The sequence below is a fragment of the Pinus tabuliformis genome, chromosome 8 (genome assembly GCF_031772625.1).
Source record: "Pinus tabuliformis cultivar Carrire ecotype Pingquan chromosome 8, CPIR1, whole genome shotgun sequence".
Lineage (NCBI taxonomy): Eukaryota > Viridiplantae > Streptophyta > Pinopsida > Pinales > Pinaceae > Pinus > Pinus tabuliformis.
The window spans coordinates 432,278,469-432,306,187 of record NC_142294.1 but is presented as its reverse complement, the minus strand read 5'-3'; the positions used below and the strand labels follow the sequence as shown (position 1 = coordinate 432,306,187).

Genomic DNA, 27,719 nt, shown 5'->3' with positions numbered 1-27,719 from the left:
GCAATCACTCATTTTGAAGGCACCTGGAGCTAGAAACCATGCCAAAGGAGATGGGGCACCCTATCATATAGCCTAAGGATCAAGGAGTAGCATTCCTCTGAAATAATGAGAGATTCCCTAAAAAGGACCCCACTGTATAAGAAGGCACTACAGAGACTCAAAATCAACTAGATTGGTTTGAAACTCAGTCCACCATTGCTATTGGGTATGTTAGAAGGAAGAAAGGAGGAAGAGGAAAGAAAGTAGTGGGAGGAAATAAAGAAGCATGCAGGATTTTATCCACAAGAGGAAACTACATCAATAGAAGCCTAGGATGTCAAAGAGGCCACAAGAGCAATGAAAGACATGGACATAGATTAAGTTGCTCAGAGGATGAGAAACACTTTCAGTAGGGGGTGATGATGAGGCTCATTAATAGGTAAATTATATGGACCTTAATACCACTCTCTAGCTTATTAAAATAAAATTTTCTCACATTTCTTTACATATTTTATTATATTTTTCTTAGTGAGAAGGGTAAAGATGAGATGTTATGTCATGTGGCCTAATGTGCATTAATTACAAGATTTGGAGCAGTTTTTGGCTAATTTAAGTGTAGGAACTCAAAGTAGACAAGCAAGAGGGATTTTAGGAGATTGGATCTCCCTCCTTAACTCCCCAATCACTCGAAGATTCCTCCACCAGATCTCATCATCTCAGATCTACAAGCATCCAAGCCCACCGAGGTCATTGGTAGCCAAGCCAATGATAGTTGAAGACAATTTAATCTCGAGTTTGGGATTCAAGCCTCCCTAATTTTAAGGAAGTTGTTGGTAGCTTCAGTTATATAAATATAAAGTCCTAGGGCCTCATTAGGATTCAACTTTTTTTGTTGTAGCCAAGAGGCTTTTTCGAGCTAAGACATTGTGACTAATTACTCTTATGTATTTTTTACATTTTGATGAGAATGAGAAGCATTCCCTTGATCCAGCACTGAGTTGACTCAAAGGGCTGAAGCTCTTAGGTTAGGGCCCAACCCTAGCAGTAGAGGTTCCTATTTTTGTATATGTATGCTTAGATTACATTCATAGCTAGTTGATGAAGTGATTTATGTTTTGTTTAATCTGCAAGTATTTGGATTATTACTTAGTTTGCTTCCATTAGTGAACATATAAATCAGTGGTACAATAGTGAAATTAAATACTTTAGAAAATCTTATGGTTGTGGCCTATGCCTCATCTCCCTTATGGGATCATGGTTTGAGGGTTCCATTCTCACAACCCAAAAACAGATTTATTGTTTGATCACTACATAACTTAGGATTTCTTACTGCATATATCATTGTTTCTCAATTCCATAGAAGTACCAACAATTTTCATTTTGGTTTCTTGAGTTTGCTACAGCTTAGAAGCACTTCCATTCATAGACTTAGCCATTAGCCAGTAATAACTCTGTTTTTCCTAAATTCAACTCATCTTTTCCGTATATAAATGAAGTTGTGCATAAATGAAAAAAGTAATGCATGTTGTTGTAGGAGTTTCTGATCTGTATGGAGACCTCATCTCAATAGCCTTATCCAAGTCTTCTCCACCTACGCTGCCAAAGTCCACCAAACCCTAATCTGAATTTATGTTTTGTAGCAAAGTGGACATTTTCCTTGAGCAAGTCCAACCATCTTGAAGACTTGGGTTGAGCCTTGGGTAGTGTGCACCTCCTCTGTGCCTTATTCCCCCATCAGACACCTTTCCCACACTTTATTCTACCTTTCCTACCTCCCTATATCTTTCGCCTGTTTCCTGTAGTAAAACAGGGCATCCTATAGTAGAACTAGGACAGCCTGTAGTACTACATGAAACCCTATAGCAACCTATTTTACGCCTGAATTGAGCAGAAATGATCATTTGAGCTTCAACTAGGCCTCCACCTGGCTTCCATACCCTCAACACCATTCTGGACCTATTTCCCCATACATGTCTTCCCTGCCAAAGGTCAAATTGGTTCAATTATCATTTACATTCATAAAATTGAAAATCAAAAATGCTTTTCTGCAATTTCTAGTTAGTACATGCATGCAAGAGTCACAATAGTTTTAGGATAATTTCCATGCTTATTTATTCCAGATAACTGGATGTTAGATGCAAGGTTAATTTAGGTCTCTTTTGAGAGAAATATGTGTATATTCTTAGCTAGATGATTTCATGTCACTTTATAGCACTTTCCAATTCAGCACCCTCATTTCCTAGAGTAGGCAACATTTCCTTTCTGCATTAAGAAAAGGTTTCCCCTTGCTATTTGGTAGTTAGACTCCTTTTATTCAATAGAAGACTGGTTTGAAAATCTCTAGTGGTCTATCACCCCAATTTAAAAGTGACAAGAGTAGACCATTGCATCTACTGTGTATACATCACTGTCACCTCCAAGTTTGTACGAACCCTGGGTTGATGAAGTAAAGTTGATACCCTAGGAGTTGCAACATCCTTGCTACAATACTGGAGCTGAGCATAGGCCTTAGAAAAGTTGCAAGATAACAAGTCTAAGGTAAAAAGTGGTTCTTCAATTTCATGTTCTTTTTATGATGAGGATTTCACTGCTTTTGAGAAACATACTACAAGAATTGGATAAAAATTGTTGAAGAATATGGGGTAACAAGGGAAGGGCCTCGACATTAATGACCAGGGAATTGTGAATACCATCAAATTGTAGGAATGGCCTTGTTATGTAGGACTTGGGTATGTCAGGAAAGAGATTGGAGAATGCTCCAAGACAATCAGTGACCAACCAATGACGGATGATGGGAGCACCTCATCACATTCCAGTGACAGTGAGGATTCCATGGGCACTTATCAGAGGCACACTAGGATTACATGTTCCAAGATGATCCAGAAAGTTTGGAGGAGAAAGAATCATTGTGGTGACTGCAACGAGGATGGACACCGAAGAGCCACATGTCAGATACTCCATGCCCAAGAATCACCTATGAAGGAAAAAGCTGGAAAAAATGTTCAAAAAGAGAATTGGCCACAGGGAAATGACCCATTCACTTTGATGAGTAAGAGATGGTTTTACTAGATATAATAGCTTTTCATGGCTACATTTTGTAAATCATGTGTTGCAATATAATTGTAAAAATGATGATGTGTTTTCCATCGCTTATTAAAACAACGATGATGTTTTTGGCTTTTTTGTTGATAACTACGGTATTGGTTTCTATTATGATGTAAACTTGTCCAAAGAGTGTGTGTTATAAACTCTTGGAAAGTATGGGGTTGTTTGAGTCATGTGTGGTCTTGTATGTAATTTGCAAAGAATGTACCACAGGTTTGCATGGAATTCATATGTTGAAAGTGTGGCTTGACAAAGGCATGCAAATTGCAGAATATCTTCATGCTTTTGGAGGACCAAAAGCTCCTCATTGGGGAGGAATGATCTAGGAGGATCCTAAAATGACAAATTTTCAATGTCCTGAAAATGCAGAAAAACTATTCTCAAATTGAAGAGCTTGTCGTTCTCAATCTAATGGCACGAACGAAACCTCAAACCGACATCGTATGAAGAAGTTATGGCCCATTGACGTTTTTCGAAAACAACTAAAAATTTTGCAGGCATTTGCCATGCTGACATCAGCAGTACAGATGTTGACGTCAACTGTACGAATGATGGCGTCAGCCATACGGATGCTAACATCAGCAAGTGACATGGTAGTATGGACGAGGGGAGACAATCACAAAGTGAAACGTGTTAGTTGACGCCAACAACCTAGTCAGTGGTATAGGCCAATCTGGATGTGTCACATGGCAACCTAGTGAACATGCCAGATTTTGCTAAAGAAGAAACAATTTGGACCGGTCTGGTGGCTAGCAGAGGCGAATTTGTCACCTACTTAAAATGCCTAATAATCCCTAAAATCGTAGTGGTAAAATTGGTACTTATGGTTTAAAATAATATTATTTTTAAAATAGTTGGTGACCAGCCCACAGGCGGTCAACCCCATTGATTGGCCAGCTGGCCGGGAAATGGCCATCAGTGGTGGAAATATAAATATAACATATATTTGAAATGGTCAGCGACCAAAGTCAAACTCGCTCGACAAGTCCCCTGACACCGACAATAGAGAATACCCAACGTAAAATGCCAAAAAAAAGTGTTCAACAATACCACTGAAAATAAACGCCCACGCCAAGTTAACGTTTGAACCCAGGTCTTCCGAGTGGGAACATGGGTGGCCACCAATGTGCCACTTTGCGATCTTTGGTTTGTCCGCCCCCCAACACCTATTTAAACACCCTTTCAACCCAACACCAAAAGAGTGGGAGGCTGACACGTGGAGCAGCCCGGGCTAACCAACGCCTACAGAACCCAAAGCCAAGTTGTACTCCTCCTGGGCACGAAGTTCAAGAAATATTCTAGGGAATCTTGGGATGAATATTCTTTAGAGAATATTATAGGGAATATTTAGATTCCTTAGAGCCTCAGAAAACACTAGAGAAAAAGTAGGCCGAGTTTATACTCATTTTACTTGATTCTCCACAAGGAACACAATGGTGAGATATGTTTCATCATCTGGGCAACTGAACTCCAGTCGATCCAAGGGAAGGAATATTTGAGGAATCTTTAAGATTTCCAAGGGTCCAAATTTTGACCGAACCAGAACAAGGTCAACTTTATAGTCATTTTTCTCGATTTTTCACTAGGATTCCAATTGTGTAGTCTATTTCTTCAGCAAATGTCTACATTTTCAGGCCATCCCTAGAAGTGGAGGTATAAGTTGTCATTTTGTAATTGCTTGTAATTCTATTTTGTTGTCAATTAATGAAAGAGGTCTCCCCACATTGAGCAGGACCCTAAGATGTAGCCCGCATTAGGTGAACTTCGTTATCAATTTGTTTTTGTGCCTTTGATCTCATGGTTGCATTTTATTTCCACTTCTTTTATGTGTTTATGTCACTTGGTTACATGCTCTTTCAAATGCAATTTTCTATAAATTCTTAAGTAAAAGATCTGGATCACCAACTTAGCTTGTATCACTGTTAGAGATCTAAAAAAAAATCAGACAAAAAATACAAGTCTATTCCTATCTTGTAAAGCATCAATTCACCAACCTTAATAATAGAATAATCAAATAACAGAAAAATAAACACAAGCAAACTGACAAATCAAACATATGTAGATGAAAAAACGTCATGATTGAAGTTTGTATAATCAAGTCCAAAAAATAGTTTCCTCAAGGATACATACCTGAACCCATACAAAGTAGCTAACATTCACACCACCAACATTTGCATATATGTTTGGTAGTACTACAACACCCTTCTTGTATAGGATATGAAATGCATGTCCTACGTCCAATATTACATAACAAAGTTGAATTTAAGAAGCCTAAGATAAGTCAAATTACTCCAAAACCTCTACAAATTTAACTGATTTTCTAATTCACCTCGCCATTCTCTAGATATATGGGATGATTGGTTGTCTCTATAATGAATTTGGCCTTTAGTTCACTAGTATTTTCCTTGTGACTAGTATGCAATAGTAGTCAAATTAATAAATTAGCATCTCCAACTTTGCTATAACAGTGATTATGGAATGTATGTATCAAAACTAAATCTCAACAAAGTATCCTATGCAATGAAGTGCATTGTCAATTGAATTAGAAAGTACTTTCAAATCCGTGTTAAAGTGGACTTCAACAATCTAGAAATCAGATTCAATTTTTAAATGGTATATGGCTACAAATGCAAATATTTCTAAGGAACGAACTTAAGAAATTGTAACTAACAATAAAGAAACTAGTTGCAAGTGGTGGAGAAATACATTTGGAAAGAGGATTGTTCAGGAAAAACAAGAAGCAATTAAGAGATAGATGTTGGCTTCCTCTTATATCTTAAATATATCCTCCATCAAGTGCCAAAATTTCATTCGAATGTTTAGTTACTAGTCATGTATGAACATTTAAAGAGATCACATTTGAGCATGAGATGCAAGTCATGGCTCAAAATGGACGAGGTTTGCTTAGACATTGATCCAAAGTTGCCTCAATTGTTTGTAAGTTGTCAATATGCCAATGTACCTCGACCTATTAGTGAGGTCAACACAAAGTTGCCTCAGTTGTTTGCAAGTTGTCAATATGCCAATGTATATCACCCTATTGGCAAGGTCAACATTGTATTAAGCTGCCCACAAGGGTTCCATTCTCACCATTGTTTGCCCCATGCAAATGGCATGTTTCAAAAATGGGATGAGATTGGCTACAAGTACCGAGAGATTTTGACAGAATTCTAATTTAGCCAAATTAAAAAGTAAACAACAATTTTGCAACACACGGATATTTCAGAGATCTTAAAATCATATTCGATTTTAAAGTTGTGGGTTTACATATGCAGATACTTCAATGAACAAATCAAAGAAAATGCAATTACTAATAAATAAAAAAATAGTTGCAAGTGTTTAAAAAATGTGTTTGGGGAAACAATTGTTCCAGCCAAATAGGAAGCATCCAAGAGACATAAAAATGTTTTCTCTTGTCTCTTGAAGCAATCCATCAAGTCCTAGGTCGTAAATCTTTGTCATGTAAGAAGAGATCACATACAACTCGAAATACGAGTGGTAGTTCAAAATGGGGCAAGCGCTGGAATATTGATCCCAGGTTGCATTAGTTGATCATAAATTTCGTCTCAATTAAACATTCCCATGGATGCTTAACAGAAAATTAATCCATTCCCAAGGATTCCATTCTCAACGTAGTTTACCTACCTAAGTCGCATGTCTCAAAAAAACAAAGATGAGACAAGGTGCCAGACTTGATGGGACACTGATCAAAGTTGCGTTAATTGTTTGTAATTTATATATGCCAATGGACCATGGTTCATTTGGGAGGATGTTAGTGTATTTGAGAAGTCAATAGAGTATTAATCCACCAACCAGGTTTTCGTTCTCGCACCTAGTCAACCCCACCAAAATTATATGTCCCGAAAATAAAAGGGATGAGACCAAGTGCTTGTACCAGGCAATTTTAGTGAAATAGTTAACCCTCATACCTAGGTCTAAAGCCCAAATAATTCCTTTTAGCCAGCCCCTCAATCTCGTTTATGATAAAAATCGCTAATTTTATGTAAAATACACGATTTCCCAATTTAATGGGTGTTTATTTGAAGGTTGTGGCTAACTCTTTGACCACAACTTTCAAATGTTATGAAATGCAATGTCATGGAAATTTAACTAATGTGAGGTTTTAGTTGAGACTAATTAAACAAATATCCCATTCTAAACAATTTGTGTATGTATTTGAGCAGTAAAATCTTTGTGGGTACCCATAGCAAGCACTAACCCTTGACTTTCCACAAACCCTGGAACCTGATTGGAATAGTTTTTTGCAGAGACTCAAATTGTTGGAATATCAACCATTGCATATTCATATGCATACGCCCTAAGCCCTCGGAGGAAAAGAAAAGAAATATGAAAACCCAGAAAGATAAATACATCAACCAAGAAAAAATCGTACAAGAATTTCTACTAGAATCCCAGAAAGGGAGGTTATTAAAAGTAACTGTATAAAATAAAATTTCAAAAAAAATTAGTTCAATGACCCGCAAACACACAGAGGAGAAACCACCAGCTACATATATAAGCAGCACACTCTTTGAAAACAGAGACATGATGTACGGTGTCCTACAAAATAGGGATGTGAACCTCTTCCATGAGGTTGTGAGATGGGTAAGGTGAGTTTTCTTGCATAGAAAACCTTGAAGGGATAGATGGTCATGGTTGATGGTACTGATGATGAAGCCTCGTTCCCACCATGGCACGATTGATTTGCAGAGAACAAAACCATCATGTTTAGCACACACAAGTGGACAAAGAGAAGAATATGAAAATGGGAAGTCTCTTTAGTGATGTCGAGAGTACCCTAGTAGAGTCGAATAACTTTTTCATACTTATCCTGCCAGAGCTTCACAAAGCTTGACGCCACTCATTGTTGTCGAAAAATTAGCCAGATGTGTTACTGTGCGATGTGAAGGTTCAAGTTGCTGGGCATTGTGAAGGTTCAAGTTGAAGACAAGAAGTTTTGAACATCAACAAAGAGCAAATAGGAAAGAAAAGGAAGAAGAAGGGGAGGTGAAAAATTGTGAGCGGAAGAGGAATGAAATGAGGAAGAAGGGGAGGTGAACAACTGCGAGTAGAAGAGGAATGAAACAGATGAAGAAGGGAAGGTGGAATACATTCACATGCAAACTACTCGATGACTTTACCATGTGTCAAACATTGATTAGTGTGGATGACGAAAATAAAGCTTTGTGATTTGTTGGGGTGAATAGTGTCTCCTCACCCCGAGTCGACAAAGAAAATGCCTATCGATGTAATTATTTGTAAGGGAACTTTTATCATCTTCCGTTATACTATATAAAGATAAGTCTCTTTTATTACAATATAGTGGATCAATACCATGTCTTACTATACTCTATGCCCAAAAAATGATGTAAATAGAGTTTGTTACAATTCTATGGGTCAATATTATGGCTTACTAATATCACATGCCGAAAAAAATATTATTCATATTCATGTGGTACATGGTCAATGAAGTTGTTTTTAAATTGATAAATTTAATGAAAATGGAATAAATGACATAATTACTTTTAAAATAAATCTTAACCTTTGATCTATTTTAGAATATTTTGTGGAGATTACGACTATGATAAAATTTTATATATATATTTCAGACCATATCAAATCCAAGTCAAAAAATAAATGATTGGTCAAACCATACAATTTGGAAGTAGGAAATAACAATTTCATTTGCTTACCTTCATTATTTTATTATATAATTAATTTTATCTATTCTAGAATATTTAGTGGACATTAAATCTTTATCGTTCACCTAATAATTATTGATAAACACTTCTATCAATGGAAAATGTTGTTTCACCCTATTAAATAATTTGACCAACATAGATTCATCTTAAGCATGGATTTGACATGAGCCCATAGGGATTACATTTCAAATTTGTTCAGGTGCAAACTTTTTTCACATTGAAAAAAACAACATATATTTTTTCATTGTTTAAATTGTACTTTCGAAAGCTATATATTTTTTAAGTATACATCAATATTAATTCATATTAAAATATTTTATTTGTAATCTACATAGGATATTTTATTATATACAACATTAAAATATTTTTTTTAACATTTTTTTCTATATACAAATATATATGAAATTGATATTCACATAAGTTAGTTAACAGAGATCTTCAAATAATTTATTTAAATATCGTATTAAAATATTTTTGAAAGGTATAAAGTTTAATCATCTTACTCACATATTATTTTTTTTACTTCTAATTACTTTATATGAGATTATCATATTCTTTTTTTTTTTTAATTATAGTGAACCACTTTTCTATTTAGAAAATATTTATTTTTATTTTAAGAGAGAGAGGTGTCATCTCCAAGTTGAACATGGACATATTTACACATGGCTTTCACAATGGGCTATAGAGTGAACCTCTCAACTCAACTAAAAAAAAACAAAACAAAAAAATTTATATCTATAATTAATAATTAAACGAGTCTAAATTCATCTTAATTCTAAAAAAACCAAAAAATCAAAACTCTTTAAATATTCACTATCCACCTCATAATAAAAATAAAAAAACCATCCAACTATCCTTTTTATATATTGAAACTAAACATGATAAAAACCCCTTTATCACCAAAAATGATAAAAACACCCTTACCACTAATATTATATTATTAATTAGATGTAAATAAAAACCCACCTTCCATTACATCGAACTACTAATATAATTAGGCCGATAGGCCTTTCTTTGAATCAGTTCAATCGTCTACACTTTTGTTTTCCTTTTAACACCTGGCACACACTTTGTAAAACACTTGTATTGTTAAAGCGTCTACACTTTTGTTTTCCTTTTAACACCTGGCACACACTTTGTAAAACACTTGTATTGTTAAACTTTAGACACGTCATTTTTTTTGCTACACGTATCCACGCACTGCCCGAGTTTTTCTAGTCGCCAACTACAATAACAATGAATTAGTTACAGTAATAATGAAAGTAAGGCACTGTAACTGATTTTTTCTCGTTGGTTTTAATGGGAAAAATTTTCTGTGCGCTGGCTTCTGGGTTCAGGGCCGTCTTTGCAAAACGAGATACCCAAAGGAAAGATTCTCTTGCAATTTTTTTCGTCAGGGAGGATTTCTGAGGTATGAGGCTTTGGAAGCGCCTCATGGTAACTTTTCTCTAGTGCATAATCATGTCCTGCCAGTCAGGCCGCATTTGAAGCCAATTAATGCCAACCAGAGGAAGCTTCGACACAACTGTTTGCATTTCTCACAACTGTTCTTCCTAAGCAGTCCACAACATCAATTTACGCATTGCTCACAACTGTTCTTCCTAAGCAATCCACAACACCAATTTATTTAGAAAGAGTAGATACCAACAACATACAGGTAGACTCCAACACCTACAACGCTCATACACTTTTGTAGATCTATGCTCACACTAAATCCTTGTCAGGACTCAGGCAAACTCATGCTCTCATAATTAAGAATGGGATTGAAAATATTTTGTCATTTGCAGTTAAACTTTTACGTTTATATTGAAAATGTGGGAGCGTGGGGAATCCCATTTGGTTTTCGATAGAATGCCGAATAGAGATTTGTTTTCATGGACGAGTATGATGGGAGGTTGCATTAGCCAATGGTTGTTTGAGGAATTTATTGAATTGCTTTATGAAATGCTGAGCGCAGGGATGGAACCCAACAATTTTGTTTTCCCCAGTGTTCTGAAGGCATGTGCTGCCCTGAATGATCAGCAACGCTGTCTGGAGATTCATGGCTATGTAATTAGAAATGGGTTTGATTCGGTTGTTGTTGTGGCTAATGCCCTTATAGATATTTATGGTAAGTGCGGAAGGTTTAAGGATGCATGGCAAGTGTTTGACAAAATTTCTCAACGATATGTCATCTCATGGAATACTATGATTTCATGTTATATGCAGAATGGGCATGTAGACGAGGCCCTGGGCCTTCTTGAGCAGATGTAGATGGTAGGCATTAAGCCTGATGTGATCTCGTGGAATGCTATAATCAGGGGTTGTGCTCAGAATAACCATGATTATGAAGCATTGGTGCTCTTTTGGCAAATGCAGCTGACAGGTAGGAAGCCAAACTCGGGCACAATTGCAGTGTTCTTACTGCATGCAGCAACTTAGCAGCTTTGAAAAAGGGCAAACAGATCCATCGTTACATTATTAGAAGTGGGATTGGTTTAGATGTGTTAATGGGAAGTGCTCTTGTTGACATGTATGCTAAATGTTATAGCGTTAATGATGCTCGCCGAGTTTTTCACAGAATGTCTAAGAGAAATGAAGTTTTATGGAATGCAATGATTGCAGAATATACTCAGAATGGACATGTAGAGGAGGGCTGCTCCTCTTTCGCCAAATGCAATTGGATGGCCTGGAGCCGAATGTCATCACATGGAATGGAATGATTGCAGGGTGTACACATAATGGTTATGATGATGCTGCATTGGAGCTCTTTTGTCAAATGCTACTTGTAGGTGTAAAACCTGACTCCTTTACCTCTGGGAGTGTCTTGACATCCTATGCCAGCTTAATATCTCTGGAAAGAGGCAAAGAGATACATTCATGCATAATAAAAATTGGGTTCCAGTCCGATGTCTTTGTTGGGAGTGCTTCTGCTTCCAGTTCTAGAACTGAAATACTTACTGGAATAAGGTAAGGCATGATTGGAATATTTGGATAGCCTAAAACCTTGAGAGAGAAAAAGGAAGCACATTTTCATCGCCGATTTTGACTCCACTTACTTGTCTTGATACATTTCGAAGAACAAGGAACCTCTCCCAAGAACCAGCCTCTGTCTTTCTTCCAACTTTATCATTAGTATCCCAATAAGCCAGTTGCTCACAACCACTGAGTTCCCAATTCAGCAAGAATGTTGACGAGTTGGCAAATGGATTTCCAGAATGATGAATTCCAATGGCAGCTACACGGATTGTACGACCATTAGTCACAGTGATGGGAGTCACACGAACATGGTCTGCAAAATGATCAGCTTGGGATGTAGCCCAAATTATAGCCAATGTGTTTTCTAGACAACGAACAACAGAATCAATAAGTTAGTGCAAGATGAGAATGTAGTCGGAAGGATTGTTTCATCTATTAAAAGACTTAACTGTCACATATTAAAAAGAGTTTTCTTCACAAATAATTAAGAATATACAATCATAGTTCTTCTCAAATCAAAACATGCCAGGTTCATCAGCAATTACTGTGATCAATGATGGAATGCTACAGACAATAGGCAATTCAACTTTTGCAATAGCTGGTGATGGATGATCCTCTCCAATTAAGTTACCACGTTTAAATGTAAGTGTCTATCCAAGCAAATGAAAACAACAACAAGCATTTTAGATATGTAGCTTATGTCAATCTCATTATTCTGGAATTATTGTCAAGGTCCTGAACAAAATTTCTACTCAAGGATAAACAGTGAACATGAAGGACAATGTGGGTTGTATTGTAAAACCTACAAAATTCCCCAAAGAATGGCATGAAATCTAGTGTAGTCTCCCTCTACCTTCTGTCAACTGAGTAATAACAATGCTCTCTTTCACCTGGGCTTTTCCATCATAAGCAACTACACTTGAAGACTCAACAGATTCTATGGGAATATTTAGGCCATGATTTTTCAGTTGCAGCAACCTACTATGTGCAGGCTGCCTCACTTTGGCCATCAAGTGGAAATCACCATCATTAGGTTTGATCTCAATTTGTGGTTCTGTTCTTTTTAATCTGTCTTAGTTTATCTAAATATGCCTCCAAAGTGAGCAAACTAAAGTATTAATTTTCTGTGGGAAGTAACTGGACTTATTATTGTTATATTATTGTAGCCCTATTCTAAAATTGATTTATCTTTGTACTATTAAATCATATTGGTATCTAACTATTTGCCAACATTGAGTTGCAACCTTTTCATCTTGTATTGTATCATTTTGTGGTTTGCGGTTTCCAACTTGCAATACTGGCAACATACATGGGAGATGAACTCGTTGCAGTCTATCGGTATTTTCGAAGCTTGGCAGTTGAAATTCCATTCTCTACAACAAGAGACAATTTGATTATTATATTTGACAAGGTATTCGTCTTTTTTTTTTCTATGAAGTAAATCTGATTATAATGAATATAATTTTTATCTCGTATGGCTCTTCACATAGGTGTTCAAGGGCTAAATTAGGCAATGGTATGTTCATTTAGTGTATTATAATTTTAGTCTCTTGAAGATTATTGTTACTATTTAACTTACAAGAATAACAATTTGCTGCATGAATCAGAGATGATGTATCTTTATCCCTATCAAACATTTTATTACTGTACATCAGGTTTACAAATTCTTGATTGTCTTGCATTGACCATTTTATTATTATTAGAGCCAATTCTACTCATGCCCATCGAAAATTTCCAATTTTAATTTGGGCTTTATTCTTCCATAGTGTATTATGCTAAGAGTATTTTGCTTACTCAGTTCTCTCATCTATTGAGGATTTAGTTTGATTTGTGTTTCTACAGAATCATCAACGTTATTCTCAGTTGCTTCCTAAGCAGACCCCTACAAATGGTGTTGGTGGGAGAGGGAGAGGGAGAGGTGATGGGAGACTTTCCCTTAAGGATCACCATATCAAAGAGAAAACAACTGAATATTTCAGAGGTTAACAAGGCTTTCTGAATTCACTTCATTCGCCTTAATGGGATTCTCTTTACACACACAAGGTATGCTCTGTTTCATTCTTTCAACTTTTCAAGCCAGTTTTTGACATTGTGTTTGGTGTTTTCCTAGTTCACAGATACCTCTTTACTTATAAATTTCAAAAATTTTAAATTGCCAGCCTTGAGACATTTGATGAAGTTTGTTCCTCTGCAATAAATGAATTTGAGGAGCTTACAAAACCTGAACTCATTTCAGAGATGGGGATTGGTTTGGATACATTGGTCGATGGCTCAACTTTTAGTGGACTTGTGGTTCTTCAAATTGTGTCAATTCTAATATTCACAGTTCATAACATAATTCTTGTGTTGCAGTTTTCTTCCAGAATGACTCTGAAGAATGTTACCAATATCAGGAGATCAAATCCTTGGAACAAGTCTCAAATTAGAGCATTAGGACATTTATCAGGGGTTTGGATTGTTGTCATGGTTTCTGCACTAGGCTTTCTTACATGAAGATATAAGGTGAAGAAGAAAATGGTGAAGCCCAAGTCTGAAGAAGATGAATTTCTAAGGCCTTATCTTCTTGCCTGGACAGAATACTATATGGGAGGTCATGGTACCTCTTGTTGGGTGTGAACTTCTTGTTGGTGACTGAGATCAGAAGCAGGGACTGTTAACTTCCTTGTTGGGTGTGAACTTCTTGTGGGTGGCTGAGAACAGAAGCAGGGACCGTTAACTTCCTTTCTGGGCAGCGTGGATACCTGATTCGGCTGTGTACATTACCAGTAGGGGTTTTATACCATCTGGGAGTTGCATCTACAACATGGAGGTGTGAGCACTGAAGGGAAAGACAATCATTCTCATTTCTGGGCATTACCTCCTCTTGGTCACTTGATATTCATCCTTGAATCAACCATACAATCAATATAAAGACCATATACATGTTGTAACAACCAATATTGCGGAAAACACTCATTATCTACATTTCTATGTAGTTGTTCAAGCATTTCTAATAGTGTGGTATTCATTCTCTATTTGTATATCTCTATTTGTATTTTATTGTTGGGTTCTATTGTTCTCTCAACTTGCAACATATATACATCCTAGGTTAGCGATAATATACTTCATTGTTACTGTCGTATATGAGGCTCATAACCATTATAAGTTAAGACAAGACAATTGTGTTACTTTAACACCAACATATAACTATGTTTCTTTCAAGAATTATTTTCTCAGCTAATTTGTGGGCTCTTTAGACTAAGCACTGGTGGAAAAGTTTTGTTAGTTCATAACCATTATAAGTTAAGACAAGACAATTGTGTTACTTTAACACCAACATATAACTATGTGCCTTTCAATAATTATTTTTCTGGGCTAATTTGTGGGCTCTTTAGACTAAGCACTGGTAGAAAAGTAAACTCTATTGTTGCCATTTGCATTTTCATTGGAGGAAATGTACAGGGAATTGCCTTTTGAAAAACCTTTTTATGGCCTTTGTATGCCTGTGTTCATCCCAGTGTTAATCTTCATTACAAAATTTCATTATTTTGTATTTTAATTTGGATTATATATGAAATTAAAATAGCATTAGTTATTATGCATATGTAAATTAAAATACGCTTTAAATAAATTTTAATTAATTTTTAGAAAAAAAGTATTAATTAATAATATAATTTAGACTGTAGATGTTATAATCCAATAGTTTTAATTAAATTTAAATGGTGGTTTCCAACAACACTTATTTTCTATTTTTATTATTTTGTTAGAAGTATATCACATTAGTGTTTTTAATTTGAGCTCTAGAAATTATATATATAAAAAGATCCATAAAACTGAAATATTATTTTTTACAATATATATATATATATAATTTAATTTTGCCACTACATATGGTACATGGTATACATATCTTCAAATGCATTTTTCATACCATTTTTCCAATTTTCATAGCATTTTTCTAATTTAAAAAAACTATCAGCCTCTTTTTGCACCTTTTGGGGCAATTGCTAGTATAATCTAATATTACTGAACTAATAATATAATATTAGAGGTAATTGCGCATTTATCATCTTCCATTATACTATATATAAAAAAAGATAGTCTCTTTTATTTGGAGTTCGAGAATAAGGTGGAAATATTTGAGGTGAAATCTTGATTTGTGTTATTTAAACCAGTTTTTTGACTGTACTGTATATATGGATTCACCACCTTGGAAAACCCCTAATTTGAAGTGAAATCTTGATTTGTGTTATTTAAACTAGTTTTTTGACTGTATATATGGATTCAGCACCGTGGAAAACCCTAAAGCACTTTGATTGCAATAAATTTCTGCGGCATTTAAAAAAAATTAAACCAGAAAAAACCAACTTAAAAGCTTCCAAAAAATCTCACTAAAAACAGCTCCCTTTTATTTTCTTCACTTCACAGCAGATGATTTAATCCCTCTGCTCCCAAGGTTTCGATATTTTCAGTTATCTCACCTCATTTTGTAGAGAAAACTCAGCACCATGGAGCATGCCGCGATAAAGGTAGGGAGTTCTCTGTGTGTGTTATGTTCCTTAAAAATGGGTTTTTCCGGTCATTAATTCATTTTTCAAGACTGAATGGATCTCTTTAATTTAATTTTATTTGCATTGCATCATAATCATACTTTTTTGTTTTATGAATACAACTGTAACATCTAATAATCTAATATCATGTGTATGTGTCAGTTCTGACACCCCAATGGCTTCGCTCGGCGTATAGTGGTTCGCAAGAAATCCGAAGACCCTCCCACTATCTCTTTTTCAGATTTGGCACAATTTGTTCGCAGGGTGTTTGAGTTGGAAGAATCAACTGAGATATGGGGTGGGAGGAAACGTGCATCAAATACAAGAAAGATGGAGATGAAGTGGTGGTAGAGGAAGATATGGGGTGGGAGGAAACGTGCTACAGTCTATCCAATTGTGAAGTGCTGCTGGTGGATGTGCAAATTAAATTACCTGTCGCTCCTGATACCAAAGAAGTGATGTGGGAAGAGATCAGCATCCCTACGAATCCCATTTATTTGCGGCCACCCCATAACATAATCTTCTGAACAATCCAATCAAGAAAATATGTTTCACCTATATCAGCTTTAGAAGATGAGGTAAATATGTGTTTATGCTTTCTCAATTTTACTGCAATTTCTGTCGATCGTTGCATGGTACTTAGGTTTGGTAGTGTGTTTGAGATGAAGTTATAACACTGTCCAGTTGTGACCATGCTTTTTTCTCAAGCCCTGGCTACTCAACACCTTTCTGCTTGATGTCTTATATTCACATATTTTCAGTCAATTGCTCTGGACTTTGGTATATTTGAAGTATGTTAATGATCTTTGTATTTTTTTGTCTTTTATAAAAAAAAATGCCATGAGATTGAGATTATTATTTCATTTTTTATAAATAGGGAATGTCTAGAAGTGTAGTGCCAATTGTTGATGCAAAGGATAATGATGTATCAGTTCATAGTGAAGCATTGATAGTTCCTGAGAATATGACCATGGATGAGAAACACCTAGAAACATGTGTCTGAAGCCTTAATTTTCTTTTTGTCATTTCTGATTTTTTAAGACTGCGAGCCAAAGCATACAGTGGAACACCAATTCAACAATTTCGCGTTTTAGTTTATTTTGTCATGGCATAGCCTTGTAAACAAAATGTGCATGCTGATTTTGCTTAAATACAAAATTCTCTTCGTTGTGTATGTCTTTTGACTCGTTGCTTTATCACCGCCAATGATTATTGTAGGATGGTGAGATAGAGTTAATTCTGTCATGGCAGTGTTATAAACTTTGTGAGAATTATGGTTTTGCTAAATTACAACGTTTTATATTTTTATATGGATTTTGTTATGGTATTGTTGGTGTACCACAATACCATGCCAGATACTGTTCTTGTAGTAAGGTGTATGATTGATTTTTTATGACTGGGAGGTGCTAAACATAGGTATTGTGATAATATGTGTTAAAAATCAGCAGGTTTTTTGAGCTTTAAGCTCCTAATGTTCTGTGTATACTAGTGTTGTGTGTACTAGTGTTGGCCAATGATTTAGTCATTTGTTCCTAGTGTTGTGTATACTAGTGTTGTGTGTACTAGTGTTGGCCAATGATTTAGTCATTTGTTCCTAGTGTTGTGTATACTAGTGTTGTGTGTACTAGTGTTGGCCAATGATTTAGTCATTTGTTCTAACGGACTGATTTCTCTGCATAACATTTATGGTCCTTGAAATTAGTATCTCTGCATAGCATTAATATCTTTGAAATTAATATCTTTAAAATTTGTAAATGTACCAGTTATTTTTCGATTTCTTTACACAGCATTCATGGTCCTTGAAATTAGTATCCTTGAAATTAATAAATATATATTTTTTGAAATTAGTGAAGTCTTACTTTACAAAGCATTCTTCTCCTTGAAATTTGGAAGCTACAGAGGCCATGAATTTGTTCCCATTGCTTAGAAGTTCAAATACAAATTTGAATTAAAAATAAAACAAAAAAAATCCCGTGCATGAAGCCTAACTGTGGCCCATCTTGTCAATAAAATACTAAAATTATTAAAAAAATGCCATAAACCTCTGCATTTCTTACAAAATAACAACCCGACATTTTCATTCATCTTTTGGCGTTTCATTTTCTTATCATTGCTGTTTGGAGTTTTTTGTTATTCCTGTATGGGGTCATTGGGCTCTTAATCATTTCGATTGTGGAGTTGTCTTTGTTGTTGGTTGACATCTGCTAGAGCGTTACTATTTAATATTTTATTTATTTATGAATTTGATGTTTTGGTATTTGATTTGGAAATTGGGTGTATGTTTGTTTTTTTTCATAACTATATGATTTAAAAGAATCAATGCCATTGAAAATGAAAGTATGTATTCTTGGTATTATTATTTATGTTTTATATCATCAATAATAGCTTCTGAATTTTAAATTATTAAATGTTCTTTTGATTTGTATGAGTATCTGGTGAGCAATGGTACATAAGCATATTCAGATTGGTTACTGTATTGGGCGGTGAAAATAGCATCTTTAGAATTCCCATCTCACCGTAAGTGACCAAATGAGGTCAACTGCTTTTCCTGTAGCTTGTACCTCTGCTTCTTAATGCCACTGAATGGTAGCACAACAATTGAAATTGGAACTTACTAAGATACTAGTGGTGAAGCAACTGGATCAATGGAGCATATCTACTAACAGCGGGACCAGAGTGAGAAGTAGAGCCAGACGCAATAGCTTCTTTTCTAGTATACCTTCTTGTACCCGATAAAGATCCAGCCCAAAGTGTTCCAGATCGAACATATTTATAGTTTACAAATTGGTAGACAGTGGTTTATGTGATAAATTTTTCTGTAGATCCAGAAGTAGATGGAGCATTGAAGCGAGCAAAGCCAGAGACAGAGTAAGTAGAGCTGGCCAAAGAGAGATATTATCCTTTGGAGGCTTTTATTAATTAAGGCTTTAATAATTCTGAATTGAGCAACAATAGTTTTCGTTAATGGCCAAGAGCTAGTATTTCTAGCTTTTGATGAGCGAGATGGGTGTACACTGTATTATAATATCGTGCTATTAACCAGTTGACTCAGCTCAGCAGACGAAATGGATGTTCAGCTCAGCTCAGGTCAGATCAGGTACCAAGCCCAGAAAGAGAATCCATACTTCCGACTTCCCAAAGTGCAACTGAGAAGAATATGTTAGCTTTTTGATCTATAGTGTAACCGAAGATGATAAAGGCGCCCTTACCACTAATATTATATTATTAATTCGATGTAACCGAAAACCAACCTACCGTTATAATATTAGTGATAAGGGCAGCTTTATCGTCTTCCGTTACACTTTCTTCACTTCACGGCAGATGATTTAATCCCTCTTCTCCAAGGATTTCGAGATCTTCAGTTATCTCATCTCATTTTGTAGAGAAAACTCGGCACCATGGAGCATGCCGTGATAAAGGTCTGCAGTTCGCTGTGTGTGTTATGCTCTTTAAAAATGGATTTTGCCGGTCATTAATTCCTTTTTCAGAGCTGAATGGATCTGCTTAATTTAATTTTATTTGCATTGTATCATAATCCTACTTTTTGTTTTATGAATACAGCTGTATCATCTAATATCATGTGTATGTGTCAGTTTGGAGACTCCAATGGCTTCGCTCGGCGTTTAGTGGTTCGCAAGAAATCCGACGACCCTCTCCCTATCTCTTTTCCAGCGTTGCAACAATATGTTCGCAGGGTGTTTGAGTTGGAAATGTCAACGGAGATACGCATCAAATACATGAAAGATGGAGACGAAGTGGTGGTAGAGGAAGATATGGGGTGGGTGGAAACGTGCTCCAGTCTATTCAATCGGGAAGTGCTGCCGGTGGATGTGCAAATTAAATTACCTGTCGACCCTCATATCAATAATGAGATGTGGGAACAGATCAGCGTCGCTACGAATACCCTTTATTTGCCGCCACCCCATACTATAATCTTCTGAACAATCTTTGTACAAGATAGCAGCAACCGAGTCCCCAATCCAATCACAAAATATGTTTACTCGCACGGCTAATTTAATATATTTTAGGAAAAAAATTGATTTTGGGTTGAGTATTATCAATCTAGTTTCCAAGTATGGGTAAATCCATCATTATTTATTCATTAGGGTTAATTATGAAACTTTCACTGCCTGTGATTTTGTTACCTTTTCTTTTCCCATATATCGTATGGTTGGATCAGAATAATGAATAAAAAACTATATCTTAAAAATCTGTGTTGCTGGCTCATGAAATCCATTTTCTTATTAGTCCAGTGACTATGGTAATCGATATGCTTTGAAATATAACCATTTACAGAGATTAAAAACAATTAACTCAAAGTATTAGTTTGTTATTTCATTTTTTGGCTGGCATATCACAATACTAGTTTAGTCAATAAGAAATTTGGAAGTCTTATTTGGCCTCTGCCCCTCCGGCATTATATTCACTCATATCTTTTTATATTCACTCACATCTTAGTTAAAAGATGTATTTCATATCTGACTTAAAGGATGCACTTCATAAATAATTATAAGATACTTGATGAATAAGTTTCAATTCTGAATTGAAGTAATGCTAGCAAATATTCAGAGATTTATGCTCAACAAATATCCTTCCTTATTATATGAAAATGTTGGGGTGTCTAGAGAAAGTAGCACTGGTGCCATCTTCCATCTACATAATCCTACGCTGCGGTGTCTAGAAAAGGTGAAACTGGTGCCACTGCGATCTACATGGTCCTCCTACCTGCCATCTCCATAATTGGTGGTCAGAACCTAGCTTAATTCACATTTCCCATTGTACACTTTGTGGGGCTGCCATCTTCATAGTTGGTGTTCAGAACCTAGCTTATTTTACATTTCACATTGTACACTTTGTAGGGCTTGTCTTTTGCAGTTGTGATTCATTTCATTTCCCAGATATGACTAATTTGATTTGAATTGGTGCCTAGAGATCAAAAGGCATTCATGGAGTAAGTATACCTGACTATAAGTGCTGTCATTTAGTTCTAACCGAGAAGGCGAGGAGTAAGTATACCTGACTATAAGTGTTGTCATTTAATTCTAACCGCGAAGGCGGGCCTGGGCCAACGTTCTCGTACCTGTACGGCCCCTGCGGTATTGTTCTCGTCTGCTGTGAATTTTCTGTTGGCATATTGTTCTCTTCTGCTTGGAATTTTCAATGCAAACCTCTCTGTCAACTGGCTTGCATTGAAAGTAGCGGCAGATAAAAAATATAGCGATTTTTGAAGCCAGTGAAGTAATGGGGCTCGTCCTTCGCAGCTGTGATTCATTTCATTTCACAGGTATGATTCATTTAAATTGGTGCCCAGAGACCAAAGGGCATTCATGGAATAAGTAGTGCTCTCATTAATTCTAACAGAGAAGTCGAGCCAATGTTCTCGTGCCTGTACGCCTGCTGGGATATTGTTCTCTTTTGCTGGGAATTCTCACTGCAAACATCTGTGTCAATTGGCCTACATTGAAGGTAGAGGCAGATATATTTGTAGCGACTTCTGAAGCCAATGAAACAATTCCATCCCTTCGTCCAGCCAGAACATCCCAGCCCAGAGTAAGTTTATATGACGATGCCTGCAATCAATTATAAAGAATTATTGGATGTTCAACATTGTTTTGTTGGCAACAATTATTAATTCTGTTTCAGAGTCCAATTAGAATACAATTTCTGGTTCGAAACTTTAAACGATTGTGTAGGCTTCTGTAACAAATTTGTAAGTTTTTATAATTTATGACATCTCAACAAGTATAACTCACCCGGGTATTAACTTCGTTGTTGTACTTACTTCTTCGGGGACACGACCCTTCTCATTGTTATTGCTCAAGCACGAGCAGGGAGTGGGAATGGAGGATGACTGAGACGATATTCGACCAAACCCTTAATTTGATACCCTACAAAACAGCACAACGCGAGGTATGTAATTGATTGTTGTTACATAAACTTTTTGAACTTTATTTCACCCAAGCATTTCACCCATTCAACCAAGCTAAGATATTGGAATCCTTCTTCCTTGCAAGAGAAGGATAAACATGAATCCGATTCATTACGGTGATTATGCAGAAATTCAACGTTGGCATTATGTTGCCCATATTCAGAAGCATAGTATCAGTGTGCTTCACATTCAGTGAAAAACAGGAATATCATTAAGTCTGCAGTTTGGTTCATACTATTTTGGTCCAAAAATTCAAATGTGGCCTTGTTTTGTCCAATGGAAAAGTGCATATTGGGAAGCCCTTCATATCAAAATGACTGGTACTGTGCCAAAGGAGCCTTGGTTCACTGGTACGATAAAAAGAGGATTTATCTGCACTGGTTGTTGTCTGCCGCACCCAAATGGTACGTCTCAAAAGAAGACAAGGCCAGGCAAACATCCAGGGGATGTTCAAGGAAAAGTACCCTTGGACCTGGTACCTGAGACCAAACGATTTTGCTTACTTGCAGAGTATGGCTACACAGTGAACATTACAGAGAAGAGTGATGTATACAACTATGTAATTGTTTCCACCAATTAACAAATCACCCACGAGATACCATTTAGAATCTACACAACTGAATACTAGCAAATCAAGAACATTTAAGCTCTATATCATTCAATTATAGGGATATTTAGTTACCATATTTTTGGCTATTTGTTTATATGTGAAAATCAAATGTAAAGGGCCTGGGCACCTTATGATTGTAATTTTTATTCTGCTTGAATGAGGCTCCCACTCTCGTTCTCTGCTCCCAACAACCTTGAACTTACTATGCAGATTGATAGTTTTTTTTGGCATTGCATAGACTTTAGATTTACATGCCCAAATTTCATACCTTCCATTCCTTGTTGTAGATATGCATTTTTGGGCATCTAATGCACTTTTTCAATTCAAATCCAGATGTCACATATTGCAAAACCTCTCTTCCTTTCTTCATGAGTTGTTTCTGCATAAATTGCTCTTTGGCACCCTTTTTCTTTTTCTGTTGTGCCCAGGGCTTAAATTTTTTACACCCTTTTTCTTTTTCTTTTGTGCCCAAGAGTTAAATTTTTTACACTTTCAGCGATTTGGAAATTGCAAGGAACATTTTATGTTCAAATCATGAAATCTAAGACTGCTGAATCACTATTTGGCAAAGTCAATGAATTCTAGACATTATAGTTGAAAGCCAAATTGTCATCCCTTGTTTGCAACCTATATTTCCTGATGGCGTAGTACAAATCACAGAGTGAACATGCAATGACATGGAACCTGCAGTCCTATTTAAATTTATTCGATCTTTAACAAAGCTACATTCCTCCATGTGAAGCTGCCTTGAAAAGACTCCTGATCCTTTTTGTACACACTGGTGGAAAAGCACAATATGGCATGGGTTAGGGCAATTTTGTGGTGTTTTTGCAAGTTTTCTGAATGAGTACTGGGTGCGTTAGGCATTTCCTGCAACGTAGCCTCCAAAAATTTTAGATCTACTGCACACGGGTGTACTGAGTGCTTTTGGGGTTAAATTCTGTGGAGGATCTTAGATGTGTTAATATATCTCCTTTAGTTTGTTTCCAAAGTGCATCTTTGATGATGGATTTGACAGCGCATAGGTTCACTGCCAATAGTGTTGATGATGGATTTGACAAACGATAGGTTCACTGCCAATAGTGTTGCTGAGCTTGGTGTTACTTACCTTGGAGGTTGCCAAAAATGCGGAGGAAAAAGGGATCGATTCTCATTTTGGTACAAATGCAGACCCGGTAGATCTACATTAAAGCAGTTTGTACGAATTGCACATAGATCACGTGGTGTTATGTATTAGCCCTAAGCTTCACCACCAAAATCATAGTAAAGAGTTTCTTGACGTCATTCATTTAGTTCTTCCACCCTCCAAATTGAAAATTAATGCTTTACATGACCGTACTTGTGGTGTGTGTTGCACCTAAAATGATATTTTCAAAAATAGGGACTTGCTTTCAAAATTTGCTATATAAACTTATGTAACAATGTCCTTAAATTTATAGCTTCTTTTCACAAACTTTTATCCTTTGCACTTGAGTCACAATTGATGCAGGCCTTAAGGTGCCTTCCCAAATTATTGTGAATCAATTTGATCAACTCTTCTTCCCAACAATCACACTATTGAACCGGAAATGTTATCCCTGTTGGAGTCCACCAAGGATCCTGCAATGCTGTGAATCCAGCATCCTGATGTGTCATAAACAGAACTGCACCATTTTGATAATATGGCCTTCATTTCAAAACCTCACTTGTAAATGAGAATCTATGACCAAAGTAGCCCCTTACCTTTCAAATTCCACTGAGATTCAATCCAACCCCAAGGACTTGTCATGGATGGCCATAATCCAATACATTTGCACATTGGCCTTCTCTTCGTTTAGAAAGCAAACATTTCTTTTCAAAATGATTCATTTAAAACTAGTTCTTGGCCCATCCTCGACCTTTTTAGTTGACCGTTTTGAAGATCTTCGAGGATGGTTCATGTCTTCATTTTCCCTTGTCTCTGTTGGAAGCTTTTCAATGGACTGCCTGAAATTACAATATCAGGCTCCTCTAGTGTTGGCATAGCATATGAGTGTGAAGGATAAAACTGAACTGTCTCAGAGTCCTTTATAAATATGCTTCAAGAATCTATTCTCTTATTCTTTATCAGTTTTATCAGTTACAACATCGTGTATGTTATTTGAATGTCGCATAGCTGTTGATTAATCACTTGGTATCCTTTCTGATAAATATTTTAAATAACTATAAATTTATCATAGCGTGATGTTAACAAAATCATATTAAAAAACAGTCATTGGCTTGCATGATGACAAAATATGTAAAGCTTCTTAATGTGAAAATAACCTTAAACAGCGTATCCCTTTTGAGTTAGATGGAGGGTATATACTTTGTCACCATTGTCGGGAATTTCTGGTTATTCCAAACAAAATACAGTGGAAAAATCCTCTGTTTCCACTGTTGAGAATTTTCTGATAAATTCCGAAACAACAAAAATATGAACAGAGAGTAATACTCTGTTTTCTGATAATTCAAAAACACAAGAACAGAGCATAAAATAATACTCTACTTTGCCTCAGGATCAAAAACTGATCAAAATAATACTCTGTTTTTAACTCAGAAAAACAGAAAAATTCGTTCTCTCGAAACGGTGTTGCAGCAACACAGTTTTTTTCAGTTGCTGTAACTTGTGTTGCAGCAACGCTGTTCGTGGTGTTGCAGCAACGTAAATTTTTTACGTCAAGTATTTTTTGAGTTACGGTGTAACAGCAACAGGGATTTTTGACGTCAAGTATTTTTCGACTTACGGTGTAACAGCAACAGGCAAAAAGAAACTTCTATTTATGAATGATAAACTAACTGATAAAATAAGTCTTCCTCACGTAGAGGGATCTTCACAAAATCTTCCTCTTGACAGAGGGATTACAACAGGAACGCTTCAGTTCCACAAAACAACTATCTCAGAAAATTTCAGCACTGTTGTGCAATACAAAAAAAACTCTCTTGTTCTACACTGCTGTGTGTTACAAAAGGACTTTCAATCTATATTTTTCTACTCTGTTGTGTCTGCATTTTTATAGTGCGGGAAAGGGTCTTCACCGCTTTAACTTGCTGATGAAGTCTTTGTTATTCATGACTAACAAATTTGATCTTTTGCTGTATTTCTTGAGTCGGTGGTGATGAAATCTATGACTGATAAATGCTACGTCGGCTCAAGGCTGGTTCTTTTCTCTTTCAGCCGTTCTGCTCATTAATATGGTTGTTGAGAAGTAATGATGTAGTGCTGTATCTGATCTTCATCCTTCGGGAACTCAAAAATAATTAAAGAGTGAAAAGATGGTAATGGCGGTGACTTAAAAGATCGGGAAAAAATGTGGGGCGCCGGATCACGACAAATGAATAAAGTAGCTGCTGTTGTTCTGTTCACTGCAGTTGAAATTATAATTTCAACACTCCCCTTTAATTTCAACTGCTGGGTTATCAGTCATACCCAGAAGTTTCCTTAAAAACTCAAAACTTTTCTGATCCAATGGCTTTGTCAGAATATCCGCAACCTGTTCCTGAGTCCTGCAATGTTGTAAAATGATTTCTCCATTGTTCACCAATTCTCTGATGTAGTGAAACTTTGTTTCTATGTGTTTTGTTCTCTTGTGGAATACAGAGTTCTTGGATAATGCAATAGCTGAGCTATTGTCACAAAAAATAACTGTTGCTGTTGCCTGCTCCTGGCATAGACTTCTCAACATTCTCCTCATCCAAACCGCTTGACATGTTGCTGCTGTAGCTGCCACATACTCTGCTTCTGCTGTAGACAATGCCACAATTGGCTGTTTCTTGGAAGCCCATGAAATGGCTCCTGAACCTATGTGAAAAATGTAACCAGATGTGCTTTTCCGGTCATCTACACTTCCAGCCCAATCACTATCTGTGTATCCAACTAAATCTTAACATTCTGAAACAGTATAAAATATGACATACATTTTTGTACCTTTAACATATCTCAGAATTCTCTCTGCTGCCTGCCAATGTATTTCTTTTGGCTTCTCCATGAATCTGGAAATTAAACTAACAGCATACATTATGTCTGGCCTAGTTGCAGTTAAATACATAAGGCTGCCAACTATGCTCTTGTACACACTAGGGTCAAAATCTTTGCTGCTGTCTTCTTTGCTGAGTTTTAATCCCATCACTGTGGGAGTGATTGCTGCCTTGCTGTCTTGCATGTTAAATCTGCTCAACACTTCATTTACATATTTTGCCTGTGAAATAAAAATTCCATTTTTATTTTGATCTACTTCTATTCCTAAGAAGTGTCTCAGCAAACCCATGTCAGTCATCTCAAATTCTTCTTTCATGACTGATTTGAAATTTTCAATGAGGTAGTCATCATTACCTGTAAAAATCACATCATCAACATATAACACAACAATTAAAATTTTACAGTCCTTTTCTTTGATGTAAACAGTGGGTTCTCCCTCACACTTCTCAAATTCGTTTTCCAGTAGATAGGAATCTATCCTACTGTACCACGCTCTTGGCGCTTGCTTCAGCCCATAAAGAGCTTTCTTCAATCTGCAGATTTTGTGCTCTTGGCCTTTCTTTTCATCGCCTAGAGGTTGCTCAATGTAAACCTCTTCCATTAATACTCCATTCAAGAATGTTGACTTCACGTCTATTTGGTAAACTTTCCATTTGTTTTGTGCTGCTATGGACATCACTGCTCTCACGGTTTCCATTCTTGCAACCGGTGCGAAAGTCTCCTCATAATCTCTCCCATACTGCTGCTTGTATCCCTTGACAACAAGTCTTGCCTTATGCCTTTCTATCTTTCCTTTAGCATTACTCTTGGTCTTGTAGACCCATTTAACTCCAATGACTTCTTTACCTTTTGGTAGCTCAACTAAATCCCATGTCTTATTTCTTTCTATTGCATTCATCTCCTCATCCATACCTTCAATCCATTTATTATC

The 27,719-nt window shown here is 36.3% G+C and overlaps 1 protein-coding gene and 1 pseudogene across 1 annotated transcript; both read left to right on the top strand.

Annotated features, from left to right (window-relative positions):
- The first annotated feature begins 10,637 nt into the window (after positions 1-10,637).
- On the top strand, positions 10,638-11,039 carry LOC149235904 (putative pentatricopeptide repeat-containing protein At3g15130 pseudogene; annotated as a pseudogene).
- Positions 11,040-11,739, top strand: LOC149235903 (putative pentatricopeptide repeat-containing protein At3g23330). The gene is made up of 3 exons (XM_089368706.1): positions 11,040-11,151; positions 11,211-11,298; positions 11,391-11,739. Exons 1-3 carry the CDS (start codon positions 11,040-11,042, stop codon positions 11,737-11,739), a joined length of 549 nt encoding a protein of 182 aa, XP_089224832.1.
- The last annotated feature ends 15,980 nt before the right edge of the window (positions 11,740-27,719 follow it).